At 41.6% G+C, this 23,523-nt stretch overlaps 1 protein-coding gene across 1 annotated transcript in view; it reads left to right on the top strand.

Moving 5' to 3' along the window:
• Ylpm1 (YLP motif containing 1) overlaps positions 1-23,523 on the top strand; it is a gene marked incomplete at its 5' end in the record, with an annotated part of 62,651 nt that overhangs the window by 24,773 nt on the left and 14,355 nt on the right. The window contains 9 exon segments of the mRNA XM_013507171.1: positions 4,212-6,323; positions 8,833-8,950; positions 15,793-16,213; positions 16,306-16,398; positions 16,634-16,799; positions 17,263-17,381; positions 18,940-19,094; positions 22,917-22,979; positions 23,290-23,409. Coding sequence (XP_013362625.1) covers positions 4,212-6,323; positions 8,833-8,950; positions 15,793-16,213; positions 16,306-16,398; positions 16,634-16,799; positions 17,263-17,381; positions 18,940-19,094; positions 22,917-22,979; positions 23,290-23,409 — 3,367 coding nt within the window.

The raw sequence follows: 23,523 nt of genomic DNA, 5'->3' as shown, positions 1-23,523 counted from the left end.
ACTCATGACCTTGTGCTTGCCAGGCAGGCGCTGTGCCACTGAGCTAAATCCCCAGCCCCTTGGTCGTTACGAGACAGTCTCGCCATGCAGTTCAGGCTGGGCTTGAGCTCACTTTGTAGCCCAGGCTGGTCTCAAACTCATGGCATTCCTGCCTCAGTCTCCCAAATGCTGGGGTTACAGGTGTGAGCCACCATGCCTGGGTTGATGTATACATTTTAGATAGTATATATTTACTTGCTATTCTGATAAAGTTTTATTTCTTACTCTACTCTCCAAACCCGTTGGCCCAATATATTAATAATAGTTTTTAATGAATCATTAATTTTATATTACTTTATACATGTTTATTGTAGAGCTAAGTAGTGTGCAGTGATTGTTTCTTTCATGTAAGAAGTCTTCTAGAATTTCTTGTGCTCTTGCTCTTTGCAGTTTCTCCTTTAAAATAGTCCTCCATCCCTCTGCTGAGAGCACCATCTTCTTTTCCCCTTAGGGTCAGCAGAAAGGATCCCTCCTAAAGTCGCACATTCTTTGGGCTGGTCGGTTGCTCTGCAGACCCTCCGTATGGCTCTTACTGTATTTCCCTTGACTGTTCTCAGGGGTTAGAGTCAAAAGTTGCTTGAATTTCCGGGCTCCCTGTTAGAATTTAGTGCCTGCTTTCCCTGAAGTGCGTATGCGGACAGCATACTAAGAAAGTGTGGGTGGAAGGAAATTTTCTGAGTCTTCACATGTCTGAAAGTTTCTTTATTCTTATACTTGTCTGTATGAGTGTGACTTATCCCGTACTTGGCTAATAATGTGGAGCTAGAATCTGAAGTTGGATATAAGTAGTCCTCAGGGCTTTGGGCTCATTGTTCTGTTTTTTTTTTTTTTTCTGTCATCTAGAATAGCTGTGGTGTTGTCTTGATTTTTATTTCCTGTTTTAAATACTCCATCTCCTCCCAACTTTTTTTTCCCCCTGTAGTGTTGTGAAATTTCACAGTGATTGTTTGTTTTATTAATTGTTCTGAATACCATCAGTATGCTGGGCCCTGTCTCTCTGGAAACTGGAGTCTCTTATCTCTGGGAAATTTCTCTGAGCTATTTTTTCATTAGTTTTTGTTTTTTTCTTTTCTTTTTCCTTTCTGGAACTTAGTAGAATTTTAGATTTCTTAAATTATTTTTATCTCATCTTTTCTCTTTTTTTCTCTTTTTTGCTTTTTTTTTTTTTGAGACAGGGTCTTACTACAGAGTTCAGGCTGGCCTTAAACTCACTGTTGGTGTGTAGCCCAGGCTGGCATCAAACTCACACCTATCCTCCTGCCTCATCCTCCACAGTGCTGGGATTACAGAGTGCACCACCATACCTGTCACATTTTGTATTTCTTGAGGTACTTTACCTTATGATCCTCTTACTGTACTTTTTTTAGAATTTGAAAAAATTTTCTACAGTTAGGGTATTTTGATGCTGATTTTTTTAAGCATAAATAACGAATCCTGGGAACACTTTTTTTTTAGAATTTGAAAAAATTTTCTACAGTTAGGGTATTTTGATGCTGATTTTTTTAAGTGTAAATAACGAATCCTGGGAACACTTTTAGAATCTGGGTTTTTTTTTTTAATGCTGGGATCAGCGTATTCTTAAGAAATCTCTCCGAAGATTCACTTTAAGTGGAATTCTGCTTTCATATGTTCTCTCGTTTTTTATGTTAATTTCTGCTTTTTCCACATTTGTGTCCTGTTATCTCTTTGGCGTCTTCCTCGTGTTTGGTGTTTCTCCAGTGATGAGGGACCCTCCACTGGCCGTTTGTATTTCAGAAGGGGAAGCGCTGACAAGCTGGTTGGGAGCTCTGGGCATGTGCTGGGTTTGTCATCTGTCAGGGTCGGCTTTATGTAGAGGAGAGGGTAAGGGTGTGCTCACTGCTCTGAAGAGACCTTCAAATACAAGAATCTAGGACATTCATTCTAAGGAAAGGTCAGTTGATGGTTCTGAATCTAGATTTAGTCTCCATATTGTTAGCCCCAGATTTCCCTTCTGTCTTTCCCCAGTGTCCTGACTCTCCCTGGGGTTCTGTGGGGTAGCCAGCCCCATCTTTGTTTCCCTCTCCCAGCACTCTGATGTCATGTTCTTCTGCAAGTTACCACTCATATGTGCTCTGTCTTCCAGAATTTGAAGATTTTGATCTGTTGATGTCTCTCACTTATTGTGGGTGAAGTGTTGGCTGGGTTAGCCCGAACTTTGTTTCCCAGAATTCTCTTTCTCACATGTTTCTGAAAATGGTGAGCCCGAGGAAAATACTTGTACCTCACATGAGACTTTTAGCCCTGGACTTAAAACACTTTAATCCTTCCTCCAGAACAAGATAAAAACTCCCTGTTTTGTTTTTGAGGGGGTAATGTTCATTTTTCTGGCTAATTCACACTTTCTCTTTGATTCTGTCTAACTTAAATACTTAGATATAATTTTACTATTTGCACCTTTTCTGTTAGATGAGAAAGAAAACAAATGAACCAGAAATAGGCATATGCTGTATTCAGACACACACCTGAGGAAGAAGTGCTTATTATTACAGTCTTTACTTCTGCAGCAGGTCCTGTGGTCAGAGCTGGTATTTGTAATTACCTACTTCCATATCCCTTTGCTCTCAGCAACACCTTAGCTGATTCGGGTCTCTGGCCCAGTGGGGTCACCCAGACCTCTGTTCTTTAAAGGTCTTAGGTGTTAGCAATTCTGTCTGACAACCTAGGGACAACCTGGAAGGATGTGTGAATCATTCTCACTCTTAGCCCATTGGCTACAAGTTCTAGGAGCAGGAGAGCTTGGGAAGAGTCCAAGGACTCAGCTAAGAACATGGGCGCTTTGTTACTGCAGGAAAGGGAGGAAGGCGTGGCAGTAGTCCCTCCATACAAGGCGTCCGAGATCCTGGGGAGACGGATGGCCCTGCCTCTTCGCCTTATTTCTCAGTGTGCTGCCTTTGCACTCCTCCCCGCCTCCCCGCTCTCCGTACTCTTCTTCCCTTTGCGCTAGTGTGCTGAACCGTTGGAGCGTCCAAGTGTGCTGCAGTGGTGTGCTCGTCTCTGCCTTTCCTCTTACTGCCTCTTCTGCCTAATGTGCCCTTGCCACCGTATTCCTGTCATCTCCAACACGCTCCAGCAGCTGCTTTCAGAACATTGGTTTTTCAAGATACAATTGAAGCTGGGCGTGGTGGTGCACGCCTGTAATCCCAGCACTCAAGAGGCTGAGGCAGGAGGATTGCTGTGAGTTTGAGACCAGCGAGAGACCCTGTCTCAAAAAAAAAAAAAAAAAAAAGTTGAAGCATCTTCTGTGTAAAGCTTTTACTGGACAGTGCTCTTCTGCCCAGGTAGAACTGACCATTTTCTTTCTGTTAGTCTTTTGTATGTACACAGGTAGGCTTTAATCATTACACCTGTTATTTCTTAGATTTTTCTCTCCACTGGTTATAAAGTCTTTGAGGGCACAGGTGACATTTTAATCACATATCTCTTAGATATGGTACAGAGCCGGACAGTGAGCTTGCACTGAATGTGTATTCACTGAGTGTGTGAGTCCGTACGACAGACATCTTTGCCTGGATTTTTTTAAATGTCAGAACCCAGTTTTACATTATAGCTGCTGATTTGTTTGTTATGATTGTTGTTACTGTTTTTTTTAACTTTTGTCAGTTAATCAAGATCAGTGCTAGCTCCAACAATATTTACAATTATTCTAGTTTTTCTTAATGGTTTCATACTTAGTTTTTCAATTTTAAAGTACTCTCAGAGTTACGGAATCCATTAATTTTCTTCTGGTAAATAGTTTTTCTGGCTACTAAGGCAAAATATTTATAATTGCTTTTATTTATTTATTTATTTATTTTGGTTTTTCTCCGTACCGGGAACCGAACTCACGACCTTGCGCTTGCCAGGCAGGCGCTTTTGCCGCTGAGCTAAATCCCCAGCCCCTATAATTGCTTTTAAACAATTCACTGGATCAGTGACTTGCTGCAGGAGATGTGTTGAAGTGAGTTGTTAATGCTGACGTGTCCTAAGACCTTCTGAGCACTGCCGCCTCTAGCATACTGGTTCTGAGGTACAGGTGACACAGCGTTTATCAAACAACTGGAGGAGTCGTTGTTATAAACAAATTCTAAGGCAAGAGTGCCTTCTGTATTCTTACGTGGAGAGTTTCTTTTCTGCTTTACTGTCTTGAGTAATATCTTTTGTTTTACTTGTAGATTTGATGGTCCTCGAAGATTTGAGGATTTAGGGTCAAGGTGTGAAGGACCGAGACCCAAAGGGCCTCGTTTTGAAGGAAATCGCCCCGATGGGCCAAGACCCAGATATGAAGGTCACCCAGCAGAGGGCACTAAAAGCAAATGGGGACTGATTCCCCGGGGGCCAGCATCTCAATTTTATATTACCCCCAATACATCCCTGAGTCCTCGACAGAGTGGACCACAGTGGAAAGGCCCCAAACCAACTTTTGGACAGCAGCATCAGCAGCAAACTAAGTCACAAGCAGAACCTCTTTCAGGAAACAAAGAATCATTAGCAGACACCAGTAGTAACCAGCAGAAGAATTTTAAAATGCAATCAGCTACATTTCCCATTGCTGCAGATACAAAGGATGCCAAGGCGGCTCAGTCAAATGAGAATCTAAGCGACTCTCAACAAGAGCCGCCTAAAAGCGAAGTCTCGGAAGGGCTCATAGAGACTTCTGATTGGGACCAGAATTCTCAAAGTATGGAGACTCAAATGGACAAAACCCAAGCTGTTGCTCAGCCGGTATCCCTTGCAAATAAGCCTGTTCCTACTCAATCTACTTTTCCCTCAAAAGTGGGGGGCCTGGAGGGAGAGACAGCAGTAGCAACATCGTCATCACTAACTGCAGATAATGATTTTAAACCTTTGGGTATTGGTCTGCCCCATTCAGAAAACAACCAAGATAAAGGGCTACCCCGGCCAGATAGCAGAGACAGTAGGTTAGAAGGCAATCGCAGCTCATCCTACAGAGGTCCTGGGCAAAGCAGAATGGAAGACACACGGGATAAAGGACTGTTAAACAGAGGTCGAGGCCAGGCACTGAGTCGAGGCCCTGGGTTCGTCAAGCAGGAAGACTTCCGTGATAAGATGATGGGTAGAAGAGAAGACAGTCGAGAGAAGATGAGCAGAGGAGAAGGCAGCCGGGACAGAGGGTTGGTGAGACCGGGAAGCAGTCGGGAGAAGGTGCCAGGTGGACTGCAAGGCAGCCAGGACAGGGGCAGAGCTGGCAGCCGAGAAAGGGGACCACCTCGGAGGGCGGGCAGTCAGGAGAGAGGACCCCCTCGAAGGGCTGGGAGTAGGGAGAGGGGACCACCCCGAAGAGCCGGGAGCAGGGAGAGGGGACCACCTCGAGGGCCTGGCGGTCGGGAAAGGGCACTGGGAAGACCAGATTTTGGGCGTGACAGAGGTCCGTTCAGACCAGAGCCAGGCGATGGTGGGGAGAAAATGTATCCATATCACCGAGATGAGCCTCCTAGGGCTCCATGGGACCATGGGGAAGAGAGAGGGCACGAAGAGTTCCCGCTGGATGGCAGAAACGCTCCCGTGGAACGGGAAAGACTTGATGACTGGGACAGAGAGAGATACTGGAGAGAGTGTGAGCGTGACTATCAGGATGACACACTAGACCCGTACAACAGAGAGGAGAGGTTCTCGGCACCACCATCTCGGTCTCAGGATGGAGATAGGCGAGGCCCATGGTGGGATGACTGGGAGAGAGATCAGGATATGGATGAGGATTACAGTAGGGAAATGCACAGGGACTTGGACAGGGATGTAGATCGGATTGGAAGACCCATGGATATGTACGATAGAAATTTGGATAATGAATGGGACAGAGATTATGGGAGACCACTGGATGAACAAGAATCACAGTTTCGTGAACGGGATATTCCATCTCTTCCACCTTTACCACCCCTCCCACCTCTTCCACCTTTGGATAGATATCGAGATGATAGATGGAGAGAAGAAAGAAATCGAGACCATGGTTATGACCGAGATTTCCGAGATAGGGGTGAGTTGAGGATTCGAGAGTATCCAGAAAGAGGAGATACATGGCGGGAAAAGCGAGATTATGTTCCGGACAGACTGGACTGGGAAAGAGAACGGTTGTCAGACAGATGGTACCCATCTGATGTGGATAGACATTCCCCCATGGCGGAGCATATGTCCTCACATCATTCCTCTGAAATGGTGGGGTCCGATGCAAATTTAGACTCTGACCAAGGCCTTGGAGGGGTAATGGTTCTCAGTCAGAGGCAGCACGAAATCATTTTGAAAGCTGCACAAGAACTGAAAATGCTTCGGTAAGTTCACTCCTTAAGATCATTTCTCTTAGTTGAAATCACTTTTCAGACTGTTCTAAAATTTTTTAAATGATCTGCTATATTTGAACGGAATCATTTTACTTTTTTATCATGTACTTTCAGTTTAAATTTCTGGTCATTCAGTGCTGCTTGGGGGTTAGGATGTGTGTTTAGGAACTGTTAATTAAAAATGTATGCCCTGAGATGTGCACATTGATGACTGTTCCTGGCTTTGTAGATGTGTTGTTCCTGGCATGCCTTGCCCGTGCATGTTTCAAGGGTTAAGCTTCAACTGTTTAGGGCCCTGGCTTGCACAGGGCTCATGTGTAATCTCTTTGTTTTCCTGCTAGGCATCTGCTCTGTCCTGTTAGATATGATAGGGTTCATATTCACTAATCTTTGATATAACTTTGGAAAGTGGTACTTTTTTCTTTGTTGCAGCTCAGAATGGTTTACCTGGAAATGTCTTCAGATTTGTCTGTTGATATTTTCTTTTTGGGGTGTTCTCTCTTTCATTTTAATTAAAGCAGATATTTCCACCTAAGGTTGTTACTTGTGTCTGTATGGTCGACTATTTTCTTTGTGAGATGGTGAATCGAACTGGGATTTCTTGACTTAAAGTCAACTGTGTAGATAGGTGTCTACGTAATGCTTCCCGTGTGATAGCCACAATAACAGATCTAACAGTTTATTGCATGTATAACTGTGCCTAGGAATTGTGCTAAAGACTTTGTGTACAATAACTCATTTAATCCTTAAGCCAACTCTGTACCCTGAGGTAAGAACTGGAGTCAGCAACAAATTGCAAGCTTTCTTAGGGTTTTGAGAAAGTAAATTAATGGCTAGGTTTTGATCGATTCTAATGTATTGTGTCTCTCACTTGTGGTTGTATTTGTGGATGATACAAGTTGAATTTATAACTGAAACTTGAGGACTGGAAAAGAAAATAGGAGGAAAGATAATTATGGGTAAAGAGGAAAGACCAGATGCCCTAGGCAGCAAAACAGGTTTCTGTGGTCCGTAATAGAGCCTGAGGCTTTCATTTTTCCTGGATTGTTCCTGAAGGAGAGGTGAAAGCATAGCACCGAGTATTTAGCTATTCACTATTAAACTGTAGGCATCTCTACTCTACCCCTACTCTGTGCTGGGCACTGCACTAGTTCCTTAGCACATGTTGTCTTACTCAAGTGCCTGTGTTTCAAACCACTTCACGGAAGATACCGAGACTCAGTCAGGGTGACTTTGCCGATTCCCAGCAGGCTGCAGGTGTGCACTCAGCCTGTCTGGCGCTTGTCCGCACCGTGTATGGGCATCACTGGTCACTGTTGCTGCGCTGCCCCGGTTTCCTCCTTTTTATTTAAAAATTTCTTTCTCAGTCCTGACTGCCTTACATGGACATGCTGGATAAAAGATGGTATTTCTTTATCATGCTTTTTTTAAGCTCTTTCCAGGCAACATGAACGTAATTAGGCGAATCAGAGTAAGTGCTGGATAGTTGTGGTCATGGATGGACACGGTGTGTTGTGTCTGTGTAATGTCAAGAACATCATGAGGAGTATTTGTGTGGTGCAGAAAATAGTCTTACGGCTGTGTCTGTTTGGGTCACTACACGGAACAAAATTTAAGGAGAAAACTGAAAAATCTGAAGCAGTTACAGAGGTTACCTGTGTTTAAGATTGGTATTATAAGAGAAAGTAAAAGGAATTTAGCAAGGGGTTTAAAGTGTTGCATAACTGGTCTTTAGGAGTAGGAAATGTTTTTAAAGGTGTAAGCTGACAACATTCTATCTGCAGTGGGGACCATAAGTTAAGACGCCCGCCAGAATCAGGCAGGAAACAAAAATGAGTGAGAGTGAGCCAGACAGACCCTCCTGGAGTGTGGTGAGAGTGTGCTGAACTGCTCCGTGTACCGTGGGCAGCCGTGGCTTCGCTCACCTGAGGCCGGCGCGTGAAACGTGGGGTTAGTGCTTTCCTCCTGGCAGGGCTCAAGTTCAAACCGAGGGCCTTGAACGTGCTCGGCAAGTGCGCTGACACTGAGTGACACCCCAGCCCGAAAGTCTGAGTTCATGTGCTCAGCGAATAATGGCGGCTAACTTAAATCTTTAAAACTGGTGTGAAGGCCAAGTTTAAAACACTTCCCAGGGTTAAAGTTCATGCGTCACAATTTTTAAAGCTCCGGTCTAAACATTATCGAAAAATAGCAGGAGATCTTTTGGTTGGCTGAAAGAAAAACGTGATAAATCAATGAGATATTAGAATAGTCTGTTGAGGCAGGTTGTAGGATCTGTCCTTAATGATTGTCAGTACTTTATTTATAGATCTTAGATGATTAAAGACATTACCTACATAAAAGCAAGCAAATGTTATCCCTGAGGTGCAGTTTGGTCACTGCAGAGAGTTTTAGAAAAAGGATTTTACGTCCCTCTCTTTTTAAATTTGATATTAACTATGATCATTTAGAAACGGTGTAAACATGCTTTATGTACAGTGGCAATTTTGTTTGTTTACAGGGAACAGAAAGAGCAGCTTCAAAAGATGAAAGACTTTGGGTCTGAGCCACAGATTACTGACCATCTTCCACCCCAGGACTCAAGATTGCAGAGTGCATCAAGACCTGGGATGTATCCGGTATGGGAAAATATATAACCAGAAAACTCTGCTTTGTGTATTTACATGTTGCTGGACTTTATTTTATTACAATAAGTATAAATTTCTTGTATAAAATGTATACTTTAGAAAAATAAAAGTAACAATTGAACATCTTTTTTTGAAGGGGGAGTAGTTGAGACAGGTTTTAGAAGGGTCTTGCTTTATAGTTCAGGCTGACCTTTATAGTTCAGGCTGTCTCCCTCTTCAGTGCAGGGTGGCCTTGAACTCACTGCAGTTTTCCTGCCTCAGCCTTGTGAGTGCTACAATTACAGGTGTGCGCCATGATGCCTGGTTTGACCTTTGAAGATCATTAAATATGGTCAAGCCGGCATGATGGTGCACACCTATAATCCCAGCACACAGGAGGCTGAGGCAGAAGGATCACTGCAAGTTTGAGGCCAGCCTGGATTGCAAAGTGAGTTCAAGACCACCCTGAACTGCATTGCAAAACCTTGTCTCAAAAAAGACCAAAAATAATAATAATTATAAATTAATTAATTAAAATAAAATAAATATGGAGAAAATATGTAGGAAATGTTCCTTTCCTCCAGGTTTTGATAAGTAGACCAAATACACTTGAAGTATGTGGCTTTGTGTTCACAGAATTATAAAACTTCCTAGTAGGTTTTTATGTTCAAATATCTGTAGTCCTGCTTTCTATTTAGACCAGGCTAAACGTGAGCCTCAGAGTTCTGTCTCCCTCTTCAGACTACCAGTTCAGCTGGGAAAGGGATCAGACATCGCAGTACAGAGCCCCCTGCCATTCAGGCAGGAGCAAAAGGAGGTGTTTATGTGAAAGTGGAATGATAGATTCTCCCCGTTTTTACTTGGAGTTTTTGTTTGTTTGTTTTTATTGCTATTTTACCTTTAAGCCAGTGATGGACTTTAAAAACGTTATCACACAAATAATTATATAATAACACAGTACGGGAGGAAAAATCCACTGTTGAACCACTTCATCACACTAACTCACTCTTCAAGACCCGCCCCCACTGTGGTCTGACGTACAGTGCTCGGACGCAGCTGGCCGCAGTGCCTGTGGTGGCTGTTGCTGACCCAGCTCGTGGCTCCTCACCTAGATGTGCGTCCGTCTGCCTGCAGAGGCCCTGCACGGATGTGCCCCTGTCAGACTCAGTGCGTTGGCAGTGGGGCTCATTCCCCCTGAATTTGCCTTTTTGCGTGCCATCACCTAGTGGCCACAGCTCAGAGTCCGAACGTCAGCCCACGTGTGCTTTGCCTCGTATTCAGTTAGTCAGCCCTTCGCCCCTGTGACAAGGCACTGGGAGGAGTCGGATAGAGGAAGGACGATGCACTCTGGCGCGCGGTTTCTGTCCATGGTCATCGGCTGCAGCGGGTCCAGGCCCGTCGTAAGGCAGAGCATCAAGGTGGGACCGAGCTGCTAACCCATGGCAGCCCGAGAAAGAGAGAAGGAGCGGGAAAGGACGAGGGGAGAGGGCGGGGACAGACAGACGCACAGACAGAGAACACTGTGGTAGTGGGCCTCTCCCTGCTTTTGTTGTGTCTAGGCCTCTGCCCCCTTGGGCGGCACAGGGCGGCTCTCCTCCCTCACTTTGCTGTCCCACGCGCCAGGCGTCTCGGGAGACAGCCTCACAGACGCAGCCTGAAGCGTGCTGTGTGCTTCACTAACTTCCTAGTGTTTGTGAGTCCAGCCGAGTTGACAGTCAAGATAAAGCAGCACAGCAGTCATTGTGCCGCCTTTGTAATACTGGTGAGATGCAGTGTTCTCTGTTCTCCACTTCCCTGCAACTTCAGTTCCAGTCCTGACTAGGGCTTGCCTAGGTTATTTCAGAAACACTCTAATTCATCATCTGTCCATTTTATTGTCCTCGTAATTTGTTCTATACTCTGCTGCTATGGTGACAGTTTTTAATCAAATTTTGAGGTATAATCTAGATAGAATGCATTACATATAATAGTATACCCTACAGTTTGAGTTTTTGGGTTTTTTGTTTCTGTTTTTTGTCTTTTTGAGACAGGGTCTCGCTGTGCAGTTCAGGCTGGCCTTGAACTCACTTTGTAGCCCAGGATGGTCTCAAACAGCGATCTTCCTGCTTTAGCCTTTCGAGTGCTGGGATTACAGGGGTGCACCACCACACCTGACTGCAGTTTGAGTTTTGACAAATGTATTCAAGGGATAGATTTCTATCACCCCCAAAACTTTCACAGTTGTACTCTGCTTACATTCCACGTAAGGCAGCACTGGCCAAAATAGACATTTTATTGCATATTGTGTGTGTATGTCTGTGTGTTCATGCACGCTGGCATGGAACCCAGGGCCTTACATGCAAGAGGCAAGTGCTCTATCATTAGCACTGAGCCACATCCCAGCCCTAAAAATAGACATTTTAAAACATACATCTCAGCATGTTGCTCCCGAGCTTCAGAACGCTTCAGTGTTTTCTCTCTGCTTTCGAGAGAAAATCTAGATTTTCACGTGGTTAGCTGTGTAATTCCTGCGCTGGCCTGACCTCTCCTGACTGTTGCTTGGTACTCTCCTCAGACACAAATTTCCCTCCACACGGAGCAGCTTAACAGTACTCTGAATGTGCCAGACACACTTTTCTGTGCCGTTCCACACACGTTATTCTCTCAGTCTAGAGCTTTTCCTTTCTTTTTTTTTTCTTTTGGTCTTTTTGAGACAGGGTCTCTCTGTGCAGTTCATGCTGGCCTTGAACTCACTTTGTAGCCCTAGTTGGGCCCAAATATGCAGCGATCCTCCTGCCTCAGCATCCCAAGTGCTGGGATTACAGGCATGTGTCACCATGCTCAGCCTAGAGTTTCTTTTCTTTCTTTTCTTATTCTCTCCCCTAAAGGGCTAGTTCTCATGTTTTAGCATCCATTGATTACTATCATAGCTACTTCTACCCTTGTAACATCTCGTGCCAGACCTTGGCATAGATTTTACCGTAAGGTATTCTAATTGTCTCTTTTCTTACCTGTCTTCTAAACTAAGCCCACAGGATACGAACTGTATTTTCTGTCTCTGTGTCAGTTGGCAAATGTAGAAGCTGTAAACATAAATCCACATTGCTGCTTTATTCACATAGCAAATCATAAAAATTTTTCCATATTGCTACACGTTACTTTCTTCTGTTTGTTTGTTTTTGTTTTTGTTTTTGTTTTTGTTTTTGAGACGAGTTCTCACTGTGCGATTCAAGCTGGCCTTGAGCTCACTTTGTAGCCCAGGCTGGCCTTGAACTCACAGTAATCCTCCAACCTCAGCCCCTCAAGTGCTGGGATTATAAGCATGTAATACCATGTATGGCTGTGTTACAGTATTTTTGATGCTCAGTGACTTACTAAGCTGTTTCATTTATGTAGACACTTGTTTCTAAGCTTTTACTACTATTAATAATACAATTTTAATAAGCGTCTTTGTACCAAGTGAAAATTGTCAAAGTGAGATACTTCAAAGGATAGGGACATTGTCATCCCCTCTGCCTAAAGTAAAGTTGTGTTTTTAAATAGTTGCCTGCTACTCTGAACTGTGGTAACAGTGAAGGATACTTAATCTCCTATGTGTTGCAAAAATTAAATTGATTAAAAATACATAAGTAGGGCTGGGGATACAGCTCAGCAGCATAGCACCTGCCTGGCAAGCACAAGGTACTGAGTTTGATTCCCAGTACAAAAAAATTATATTTGTGTGTCTGTGTGTGTGATAAAAAATAATAGATTTATAATATCTTTACTATAGTTTTGTAACTCATCACCTATATGTTTTAATATGCATTTTTGGTAGTGATATAAATATTTTTCCACACTGTATTTTCTTCCTGTATGAACTCTTTTGTCCTTTGCCCATATTTGTAATTCTTAAGGATTTTTAAGTTAATTTGTATTATCTTTAATATGGATTCTACTTTCTCATATAAATACTATACGATTGTTTTTGTTTTAAAAATTTACTTATATATTTTTTTTTCTTTTTGAGACAGGGTCTGTGCAGGTCAGGCTGGCCTTGAACTCACTTGGTAACCCTCCTGCCTCAGCCGCCTGAGTGCTAGGATTACAGATGTGCGCCACCATGCCTAGCACAAATGTATATTTTGCTCTGACAGTATAGAAAGAAGAAAACACTTTTTGTTTTATTTATAGATGTACTTGCAGCAGATCTTCAGATAATTAAAACTTACCTGAGTAGCTGTGCACCAGACAGAATAACTTTGTCCTATATTGGCTTTGGCTTTTTTTAAAAATTTTTTTGCAGTACTGGGGATTGAACTCTGGACCTTGCGCTTGCCAGGCAGGCGCTTATACCACTGAGTTATATCTCCAATCCTATATTGGCATTTTCTTAAAAAATTTTAAAGTGCTGTATCCAAATAAAAAGTTTAGCTCTTTTTTTTTTTTTTTTTTTTTTTTTTTTGGACAGGGTCTCACTATGCAGTTCAGGCTGGCCTTGAGCTCACTTTGTAGCCCAGGCTGGCCTCGAACTAACAATGATCCTCCTGCCTCAGCCTCCCGAGTGCTGGGATTACCTGGGATTACAGGTGTGCACCATCTCGCCCCGCTAAAAGTTTAGCTCTCGGTAACTCCCCTTTATTTTTAATTTCAGTCTATAGTGGCCACCAGCAAATGTTCCTTACATTTTAATGAAATCCATTTTTTCCTCAAAAGCTTACTTTTGAAGCAAAGCCTATATACGAATAAATACATAAGTAATATATATTGACTGTCTAAAATAGCTGTCAGTAAAGAAAAAACCACAAATAGTGAACTAAGAGAAATGGGAAATAATTGTTTGAATCAGGTTTCCAAAGAGTAAAGTGGCTTTGGGAAAGCAAATGTAAACATGCACACAGCAGTGGTGCTCCCTCTTGGGGGGGTCACTGAGTGTCCTACACAGTTTGGTTTTTGTTTCCTGGTACTTACATTTTGCATTGGTCTCGGCCTGGCCACACATTATTGTCTGCCAGATAGCTGAAAGGAGTACAAGAGAGCAGCCTTGGGGAATTTGTCTCTCTCACTGGAGGTTTACTATTTTTGTGGAGAAGATAGGTTTCTAGAGCTGGGAATACGGCTCATAGCTGAAGTTCTTTTTTTTTTTTTTTTTCTCTTTCTTTCGGTACCAGGAATCAAACTCACGACCTCACGCTTGCCAGGCAGGCGCTGTGCCACTGAGCTAAACCCCCAGCCCCCTGAAGTTCTTAATCAAGGCGTGCACCTCAGAATTATTCATGGAGGTTTTTTACATTTCATGTGTTTTTATTTTAAAATGACACAGTAATTTTACTTATTGACAGAGCATAGTGACATTTCAGTACATTCATACAATGATTACATCAGAGTGATTGGCATTGCTAGCACGTCAGTTGGGAACATTCAGAAACCCTCTCTGCTAGCTATTTTGAAATACCAGATTAATAGTTGTCACCTGTAATTACCCCATTGTACTACGGAACATCGGAAGTTGGTCCTCCTGTGCAGCTGTACCCTTTACCTGTTGTTCATCCTCTTTCTGTCCTTTGCCCATCTTCTCCCCCACGCCCTTTCCTGGGCTTCTGTGTTTGTTTTAAATCGATGGGCTGACCCCACCTGCAGAAGTTTAGGTTTGGGTTGGGCCTGGAACATTTGAAACTAAGTAGGTTAAAGAGAAGTAAGAGAGACTGTGGTATGTTGTGTGCGCGCGCGCGCGCGCGCGTGTGTGTGTGTGTGTGTGTGTGTGTGGTATCTTGATTCTTTTCTTCTCTTTTCTTTTTTTTCCGGTACCGGGGATCGAACTTACCACCTTGCACTTGCCGGGCAGGCGCTGTGCCGCTGAGCTAAATCCCCAGCCCCTTTGATTATTTTCTTGACTCCCAGTCTGAGGCAACGCTTTGCCTTTTTGAGCATTTTATATAAATTGAATCAAACAGTATATGGTTGTTAATGTCTGGCTTCTTTCATTTAACTAATGTTTTCAAGATTCATCCATGTACTAGCATGAATTAGTGCTTCGTTTTCACTGCTGAATAACATCCGTTATACGAACGTACCAATTACGTTCATCCATTCACCAGGTAATAGACATTTGGGTTGATGGTTAAGGTTACCATGAGTATTTGTGTGCAGACCTTTGGGTGGATATGTTTTAATTTTTCTTGAATAGATACCTAGGAGAACAATTCTTAGGTCATATGTAAGTTTGACTTTTTGAGAAGCTGGCCAGCCATTTTCAAAGTAGTAGCGCCATTTTACATTCCTGCCCTCTTTCTCCACACGCTTGCCCTCACTGCTTCTGTTTTGTTAATTATAATCACTCCAGTGAGTATGAAGGCTGTCTCATTGTGGCTTTAATCAGCACGTTCCTAATGACGTGCTGAGCATCATTTCATGTATGTCTGAGTCATTTGCATATCTTCTTTGGAGAAATATCTCTTCAGATTTTTTTTTTTTGTGTGTGTGTGTGTGTTTTTGAAATGGGGTCTCACTGTGCAGTTCAGGCTGGCCTTGAGCTCATTTTGTAGCCCAGGCTGGTCTTGAACTTTCAATGATCCTCCTGCCTCAGCCTCCTGAGTGGTGGGATTACAGGCGTGAGCCACCACACTCGTTGTTCAGATCTTTTTGCCTTTATACACTTTTTTTTAAATGTCTTATGAGTTTTATATGTTCTGTGTTCAATTCTTTCTTAGATATGAGATTTACATAGATTTTCTACCTCTTTGGCTTGTCATGTCATTTTTCTCATGTGTCTTTTAAAGTTCAAAGTTGTAAATTTTTAAAGTATCTAGTTTATTAAGTTTTTATTTTAATTTCTCCACTGATCTGTGACAACATGATGAAATGCCCGTTACTAAGTCATTTATTCTATTCTCTAGCCTCCAGGGTCCTACAGACCGCCCCCTCCTATGGGTAAACCACCAGGTTCACTTGTCAGACCCTCTGCTCCACCAGCAAGATCATCTGTCCCTATGGCCAGGCCACCTGTGCCAATACCACCACCACCACCTCCTCCTCCCCCACCTCCTCCTCCTCCTCCAGTGATAAAGCCACAGACTTCAGCTGTGGAGCAGGAGCGCTGGGATGAAGACTCTTTTTATGGACTCTGGGATACAAATGATGAACAAGGACTGAATTCTGAATTTAAGTCGGAAACTGCAACAATCCCGCCTGCCCCAGTATTACCACCTCCCCCTGTCCACTCTTCCCTTCCCCCTCCTGGCCCAATGCCTATGGGTATGCCGCCGATGTCCAAACCACCTCCAGTGCAGCAGACTGTTGATTATGGCCATGGCCGAGGTCAGTAATAAGGGTGAACTTGTATTTGGGATTTCATAGGAATGAACTAGCTCACTCTTACAGGATTTTATCTTCTTTTTTTTTTTAAACAGATATATCCACTAATAAAGTTGAACAGATACCCTATGGAGAAAGAATAACCCTGCGTCCAGATCCACTACCTGAAAGGTCAACTTTTGAAACAGGTAGGATTCCCAGAGATTAACATTTTTAAACCTAATGTAGGTGTTAATTAGGACTTGATTGGTTTTGTTTTTTTGTTTTTTTAGTAAGATTATCTCGGCCTTCTCTTAAGATAGAAGATTCTTAAATTGAATTTAGGTCAACATTTTATAGTAGTTCTAAAATCATATCTGTATTTTTCTGCTTTATATCCACAAAAGCATATACTTCTTATTTTGTATTAATTGTTTTTTGTAGATCATGCAGGCCAGCGTGATCGCTATGATAGAGACAGAGACCGTGAACCTTATTTTGATCGAGATTTTAAAAGAGATCGGGAGACCCATAGAGATCGAGACCGGGATCGTGTGATTGACTATGACCGGGATCGATTTGACAGAGATCGCCGGCCCCGGGATGATAGGTATGGTTTGGAAAATATCTTTGCTAAGTGTGAAAATTAATATGTTTTAAGTTCACCAAAATTTGGTGTATCTAAAGTAAATTTAGCAAATGACATATTGTGTGTGTGTGTGTGTGTGTGTGTGTGTGTAATTTAGAGAAGGAAGACCAATTCCGGGTCAGTTTTCAGGAAAGTAGTACGTGAGTTTTGCCAGCTTGAATTCCAGATAATTTAATGGGAGAAGAATGGAAATGGTATTGTCAGTAAAGTATAATCATTAATTATAGGCAAGCAATTTATTTTTACAATTTATGAGATTTTTAAACGTGCTTATATAAGGCAGATTTAAATGAAAAAGCAAAATATAAATATTAGTTATGTAGAGTAACTCCTCCTAGAGAGAATTGAACAGATAATGGTGTAGCATTATAAGTAGACCTTCAGGTATTTTTTACTTAAAAGTACTTCCTGTTACACTTTCTAGGACTCAGTCATACCGAGACAAAAAAGACCATTCCTCGTCCAGAAGAGGGGGATTTGATAGGCCATCCTATGACAGGAAGTCTGACCGACCAGCCTACGAAGGCCCATCCATGTTTGGAGGTAGAGCTGTATCTGCTTATCATAGGGATATTGAGAATGTACACAGTTGGAGAGGGCTTGCGTGTAATTATGGATTTAAACTTTCTAAGTAAAATATAGTTGAGAATGTCTCAAATGGACAGCATTCTATCAAGAATGGCAATATAAGGCTGGGTGTGGTGACACACACCCGTAATCCCAGCACTCTGAAGGCTGAGGCAGGAGGATTGGTACAAGTTCTAGGCCAGCTTGAACTACAGAGCAAGACCCTGTCTCAAAAAAAAGGATAGACGGGGCATGGTAATGCATGCCTGTAATCCCAGCACTTGGGAGGCTGAGGCAGGGAAATCACTGTGAGTTCAAGGGCAGCCTGGGCTACAAAGTGTGTTCAAGCCATCCTGAATTGCATAGTGAAACTCTGTCTCAAAAAGACCAAAAAAAAAAAAATAATAATAATTAATGAAATAAAACAAATCATTTTTATATTAACGAAATTTTGAAACAGTCACTTACAATCCCACTGACCACTGTACTATAGCTATTGTAATTTTGTGTGTTTTCCTTTCATTCTCTCTTTGCATGCGTATTTATGAAATTGTAATTAAAGTATAAATGCAGGTCAGTTTTACTTTTTCTTCCAGTGCTGTAGTCAAACCCAGAGCCTCACACATACGAGGCCAGCACTGTGCACTGCACCACTGAGCTACAGCCTCAGGTCTAAACCCATTTTCTTCGTTGTCCTTGTTATAATTGATAATTGCACCATATACATTGCACTGTGCGTAAACTTGTTACTGGCTCTGTGACATTTCATTGAGTAGATAAAATATAAGATCTCTGTTTTGGACATGATATTTACTGCTATAAGTTACACATAAACTAGAAATTCATACCTGTAAGATTAAGCTTTTGTGGTTAATGACTCTTGTTTTTAAAACTATAAAGCAGAAATTATAAAATTAAAGTCATGCTTGGAATTGCTTAGTAAAGCATTCTTCTGTATCTTGGGTTTTTTTTTTTTTTTTTGGTTTTTTGGTTTGTTTGTTTTGTTTTGTTTTGTTTTGGTTTTGGTTTTTCTCCGGTACCGGGAACTGAACTCACGACCTTGCGCTTGCCAGGCAGGCGCTTTGCCGCTGAGCTAAATCCCCAGCCCCTGGTTTGTTTGTTTTGTTTTTTATCTTTTTGAGACAGGATCTTGCTATGCAGTTCAGACTGGCTTTGAGCTCACTTTATAGCCGAGGCTGGTCTCAAACTCACAGTGATCCTCCTGCCTCAGCCTCCTGAGTGCTGGGATTGCAGGCATGTGCCACCACGCCCAGCCTGTATCTTGTTAATGAATTTAGTATTTTGTGGACGTTGTTTCCCTGTAATATATCTAAATCTTTTAGTTTCTCAATCTTAGTAGATTTATATTAAACTTTCTCTTATTTATTTATCCATTAATTACTTTCTGTAATTTAAAAGTGGCCCTCAAATCATTACACTTAGTCTGAATTATGATTAGGTTGAGAGCTGAGAGTTAACTTTGAAAATTAGTGACTATGTGAGTAGTAACTTTATCCAACTGCTGGAAACCCAGGAGAACGAAGAACTTATCCAGAGGAGCGAATTCCCCTGGCAGCGCCCTCACTGAGCCACCAGCCCCCTCCGGCTCCCCGGGTGGAGAAGAAGCCGGAGTCAAAGAACGTGGATGACATCTTGAAACCACCCGGCCGAGACAGCAGACCTGAGAGAGTGAGTCTTTTTTTTTTTTTACGGTTCAAGATACTGAACTCAAGCTTTATACATGCTAGCCAAGCAGTCTGCTATTGAGCTACAACTGACTAGCCCATAGGTGAATCCTATGAGGGTAACTCATTTTCTTGTAAATCCAAAGATGCTAAGAGATCTTTTTAATATAATAAATATTCCCTATTCTTCTACGACATAGAAATATCAGATTCAAGGCATCTTACTATCACTAAATCACCATATAATCTCATAAAGTATTTACCCTATACAATAATGAAGTTAGAGCAAAATTTTGCATCAAAAAATGTTGAGAACTTTAAAAACTAATTCATGAGACCCCAATTAATTGCATTGTGAAGAGAGAGAAAGTACATAGTATGTGGAACAACAAGAGAAAATTAGGAGACTTGATAGTTAGGCATAATTTACTAGTGACTTCCAGATGTATACATTCTTTTAAATTTGTTTTATGTTGTCTAAAACTGTCTTATATTTATTTGAATAGTACCAGAGATTTCAGCCAGATATTTTTTTTTGGTACCAGGAATCAATTTATAGTTACAAATTTCATATCTAGAGTTAATAGATCATTATTTATGGTCTTTTTGTGTCCAGTATTAAGGTATAGCTTGTGGTTACTATTTGCATGATACAGTAATCCACTCTTTACTGTAGATTTACTTTTTGCAGCTTTAGTTACTCAAGATCAATAGTGATCCTAAAATACTAAATGGAAAATTCAGAAATAAACAGCTCATCATGTTAAAATCATGTGCTGTTCTTAGTCATGTAATGAAATCTTGCACTAACCTGCTCTGATCTGCCCAAGAAGGGAAACATTTTTGTCTAGCATGTCCACATCATATACACTGTCCACTAGTAGTTATCTTAGTAGCTGTTGTCTTTATTGGATTAGCTATCATAGACAGCAGTGCTTACTGTAGGACTGGTGGTATCTGTGATATCAGACATCTGCTGGAGGTCCTGGAATATACCCTAAGTGAGTAAGGTCACACTACTGTATACCTTTTATCATCTCTTTACTTTCGTTCTTTGTTTTCATCTTTAAATACAAAGTGATTCCTACAGAGACATAGATTTTTTTAATGCCATCTGACAGTCTCTTTTTTTTTAGCACTGGGGATCAAACCTAAGGCCTTGCACATGTTAGGAAAACACTACCACTGAACTGGAAACCCCCACACACACACCCAGTGTCTACCTTTTGATTGGATTGTTTCATCCACTCACATTTGATTTTGTTAAATTTTTTTAATATAATTGGCTTGCAAGTGTATTCATCATATATTCTGCAACATTGCTGAATCCATCAATTTCAGTTTTGATGGAATCCTAGGATTTTCTGTGTATAAGATCATGCCATCAGCAAATGTAGTTTTACTTCTTCCTTAAGCTAAATACCCTTTATTTCTTTCTTTGGTCTGACTGTCCTGGCTGAAATCTCCAGTACAGTGTTGAGTGGCCGTGACAAGAGTAGACATCCGGTCTTTCACTCTTAAGTACGATGTTGGCGGTGGACTTTATCAGCTTGAGGAAATTTCCTTCTGTTCTTAGTTTATTGAAGGTTTTTATCATGAAAGGATGTTGGGCTTTGTTGGATGCCTTTTAAATGTCAATTAAGATGATTATGGGGCCGGTGATGTAGCTCAGCAGTACAGCGCCTGCCCGGCAAGCACAAGGTCCTGAGTTCAATTCCTGTCGCCCCAAAAAAAGAGCTGATTATGCGTATGACTTTCATTTTTTTAGTTTATTGATAAAATTTGAAAACTTTTGAGCGAGGTACAGTGGCACACACCTGTAATCCCAGCCCTCAGGAAGCTGAAGCAGGAGGATTACGACAAGTTTGAGGCCAGCCTGGGCTACATAGTGAGTTGAAAGCCAACTTGAATTACAGAGATCTGTCTCAAAAAAAAATTTTTTTTTAACTTTTATTTCTGGGAAGTCACACTTGGTCAAGATGTACCCTTTATTTTTGTATGTTGCTGGATTGAGTGTGCTGGTATGTCATTGACTACTGACTACATCCATATTCATGGTAAACAACTAGTTTTCTTAGGATGCCTTTGTCTGGTTTTGGTGTCGGGAAGCACTGACCTTATGAAATAAGTTCTTCCTTCTATTTTTGGAGCATTTTATGAAGAAATTTTTAATTTTTTAAATGTTTGGTGAAATTCAGCAATGAAACCATTGGGGTCTGGGCCTTTCTCTTTGAATGTTGTTCTATTGCCAGGCCAGCCTCTGGTCATCGTAAGTCTGTGCGGATTGGTTCTTTCTTCTTGACTCAGTTTTGGCAGTGTGGGCCTTTCCTCAGTTTTGCCGTTTCCTCAAAGTCATTTCATTTATTGGCGTAGAGTTGTTTTTATATACCCTTTATGATATGCAGTATTACAAGTTTCTTTCAGGTTGGTACTAACATCTCATTTTTTATTTTGTTTTTGTTTGTTGTTTATTTTTTGAGACAGGGTCCCACTACTAAGTTCAGGCTGCCCTTGAACTCACTATGTAGCCCAGGCTGGCCTCTAACTCATGGTGATCCTCCTGCCTCAGCCCCCGCACCCTTCGCCAGTCTGTGGGTTGCCACCTTGCCCAGTTCCCTGTTCGATTTCTGATTCTACTGATTTGAGTCTTCTTCTCTCCTCCTGTCTTGTCCCCTCTATTCTCTTCTCTCTTATCTGAGCTGAGGTAAAAAAGCCAATTTTATTAATCTTCAAATAACTAGCTTTTAGTGTTTATAGTCTGTTTTGTGTTGTAGAGCAAAATACCTGAGCCTATGTACTTACAATAAGCAAAAGCGGTTTACTGAACACACAGTTCTGGAATTTTATGAGCATAGCACCAGCATCTGCTTGGCTATGCTAAGGGCCTTCTGGCTGTATCACAGCATAGTGGGTGGTGTCATGGTGGGAAGTGTGTAAAGGGAGAGATCACACGCAAGCCAGGAAGCCAGAGAGACGCTCAGGTTTGCTTTCAGAAGAACACCTTGCACCCCCGTGACCTAATTACTTCCCATGAGGCCTTATCTCTTAAAGATCCCGCCGCTTTAGTACTGCCACATTGGAAACCAGACCTCCAGCTATGGACCACTGAAAAACACTTTCAAGTTATATCCAAACCAGAACACATTTTACTGATCTTTCTGTTTTTTAAATTCTCTATTTTATGAATTTCTGTTCTAATCTCATTTCCTTTTGTTTCTTTAGATGTATGTATGTGTGTATGTATGTATGTATTTGGTACCAGGAATCAAACTCAGGGCCTTGTGCCTGCCGGGCAGGCACTTGTGCCACTGAGCAATGTCCCCGGCCCGCTTTTTTGATGTTAGACAGGGTCTCGGGTAGTTCAGGCTGGCCTCCAGCTGGCAGCAGTCCTCCTGCCTTAGTCTCTCTAATGCTGGGATTAGAGGCCTCTGCCACCACACCCAGCTAGCTTTCTTATTCTTTAATGTAGCCATGAATAGGTATAAATTTTAAGAACTCTTTTAGCCTCACCTCTTGAACTTCGGTATGTTGTGTCTTTATTTTCATTAACCTCAGAAATGGTCTGAATTTTGTTTTGATTTCTTTGACTCATTGGTTATTTAGGAATGTGTTGTTTAATTTCCACATATTTGTGAATTTCTCTGTTTTTCTCTTTTTTATTTTATCCATTGTGATTAAATAAAATACTTTGTATTATTTCTGTCCTTTCAGATTTACTAAGTTTGTTTCATAGGCAGTCACATGGTTTCTTCTGAAGAATAGTTCATTGTTAACAAAATCTCATTGCAAAAACTCTGTTGAGTGATTTTTTTCTTCACTGTTTCAGATCGTTGTTATAATGAGAGGGTTGCCTGGCAGTGGAAAGACACACGTTGCAAAGCTTATTCGTGTGAGTATGGGAAAACCGGAAACATAACTCTCTTGTATTAGTGAGTGTTGTTTATTGATATAGGTATCTGATCCATTTGATTGATTTTAGTAGACTGTAGATCCACGGTAGAAGTTGTCCAGTATAAGATTGTGTTCTGTGTAGGCAAATATTTTCCCCTCTGTTTGATTTGAAACTATGAGAAAATTATGTTAGCCACAAGAAGAAACTTCAGTATGAATACTCGTATCATACTGATATCACAGGTTTCTTTCTTTTTTTTTTTTTTCTTTCTAAACTCTTTAAACTCTTTTAACTACTTGACTCTTAGGATAAGGAGGTAGAATTTGGAGGACCTGCACCCAGAGTTTTAAGCCTGGATGATTACTTCATCACTGAAGTAGAAAAGGAAGAAAAGGATCCAGATTCTGGAAAGAAAGTGAAAAAGAAGGTACGGTATTTTCCTTAAGTTATATACTGAATTTGATTCATTAGCAATATTTAAGGGAAAACTTGTTTGGGCATGGTGGCACACACCTGTAATTCTAGCACTCAGGAGGCTGAG

The sequence above is a fragment of the Chinchilla lanigera genome, unplaced genomic scaffold (genome assembly GCF_000276665.1).
Source record: "Chinchilla lanigera isolate Chin_1 unplaced genomic scaffold, ChiLan1.0 scaffold00122, whole genome shotgun sequence".
Lineage (NCBI taxonomy): Eukaryota > Metazoa > Chordata > Mammalia > Rodentia > Chinchillidae > Chinchilla > Chinchilla lanigera.
This window is presented reverse-complemented; position numbering and strand designations above follow the sequence as displayed.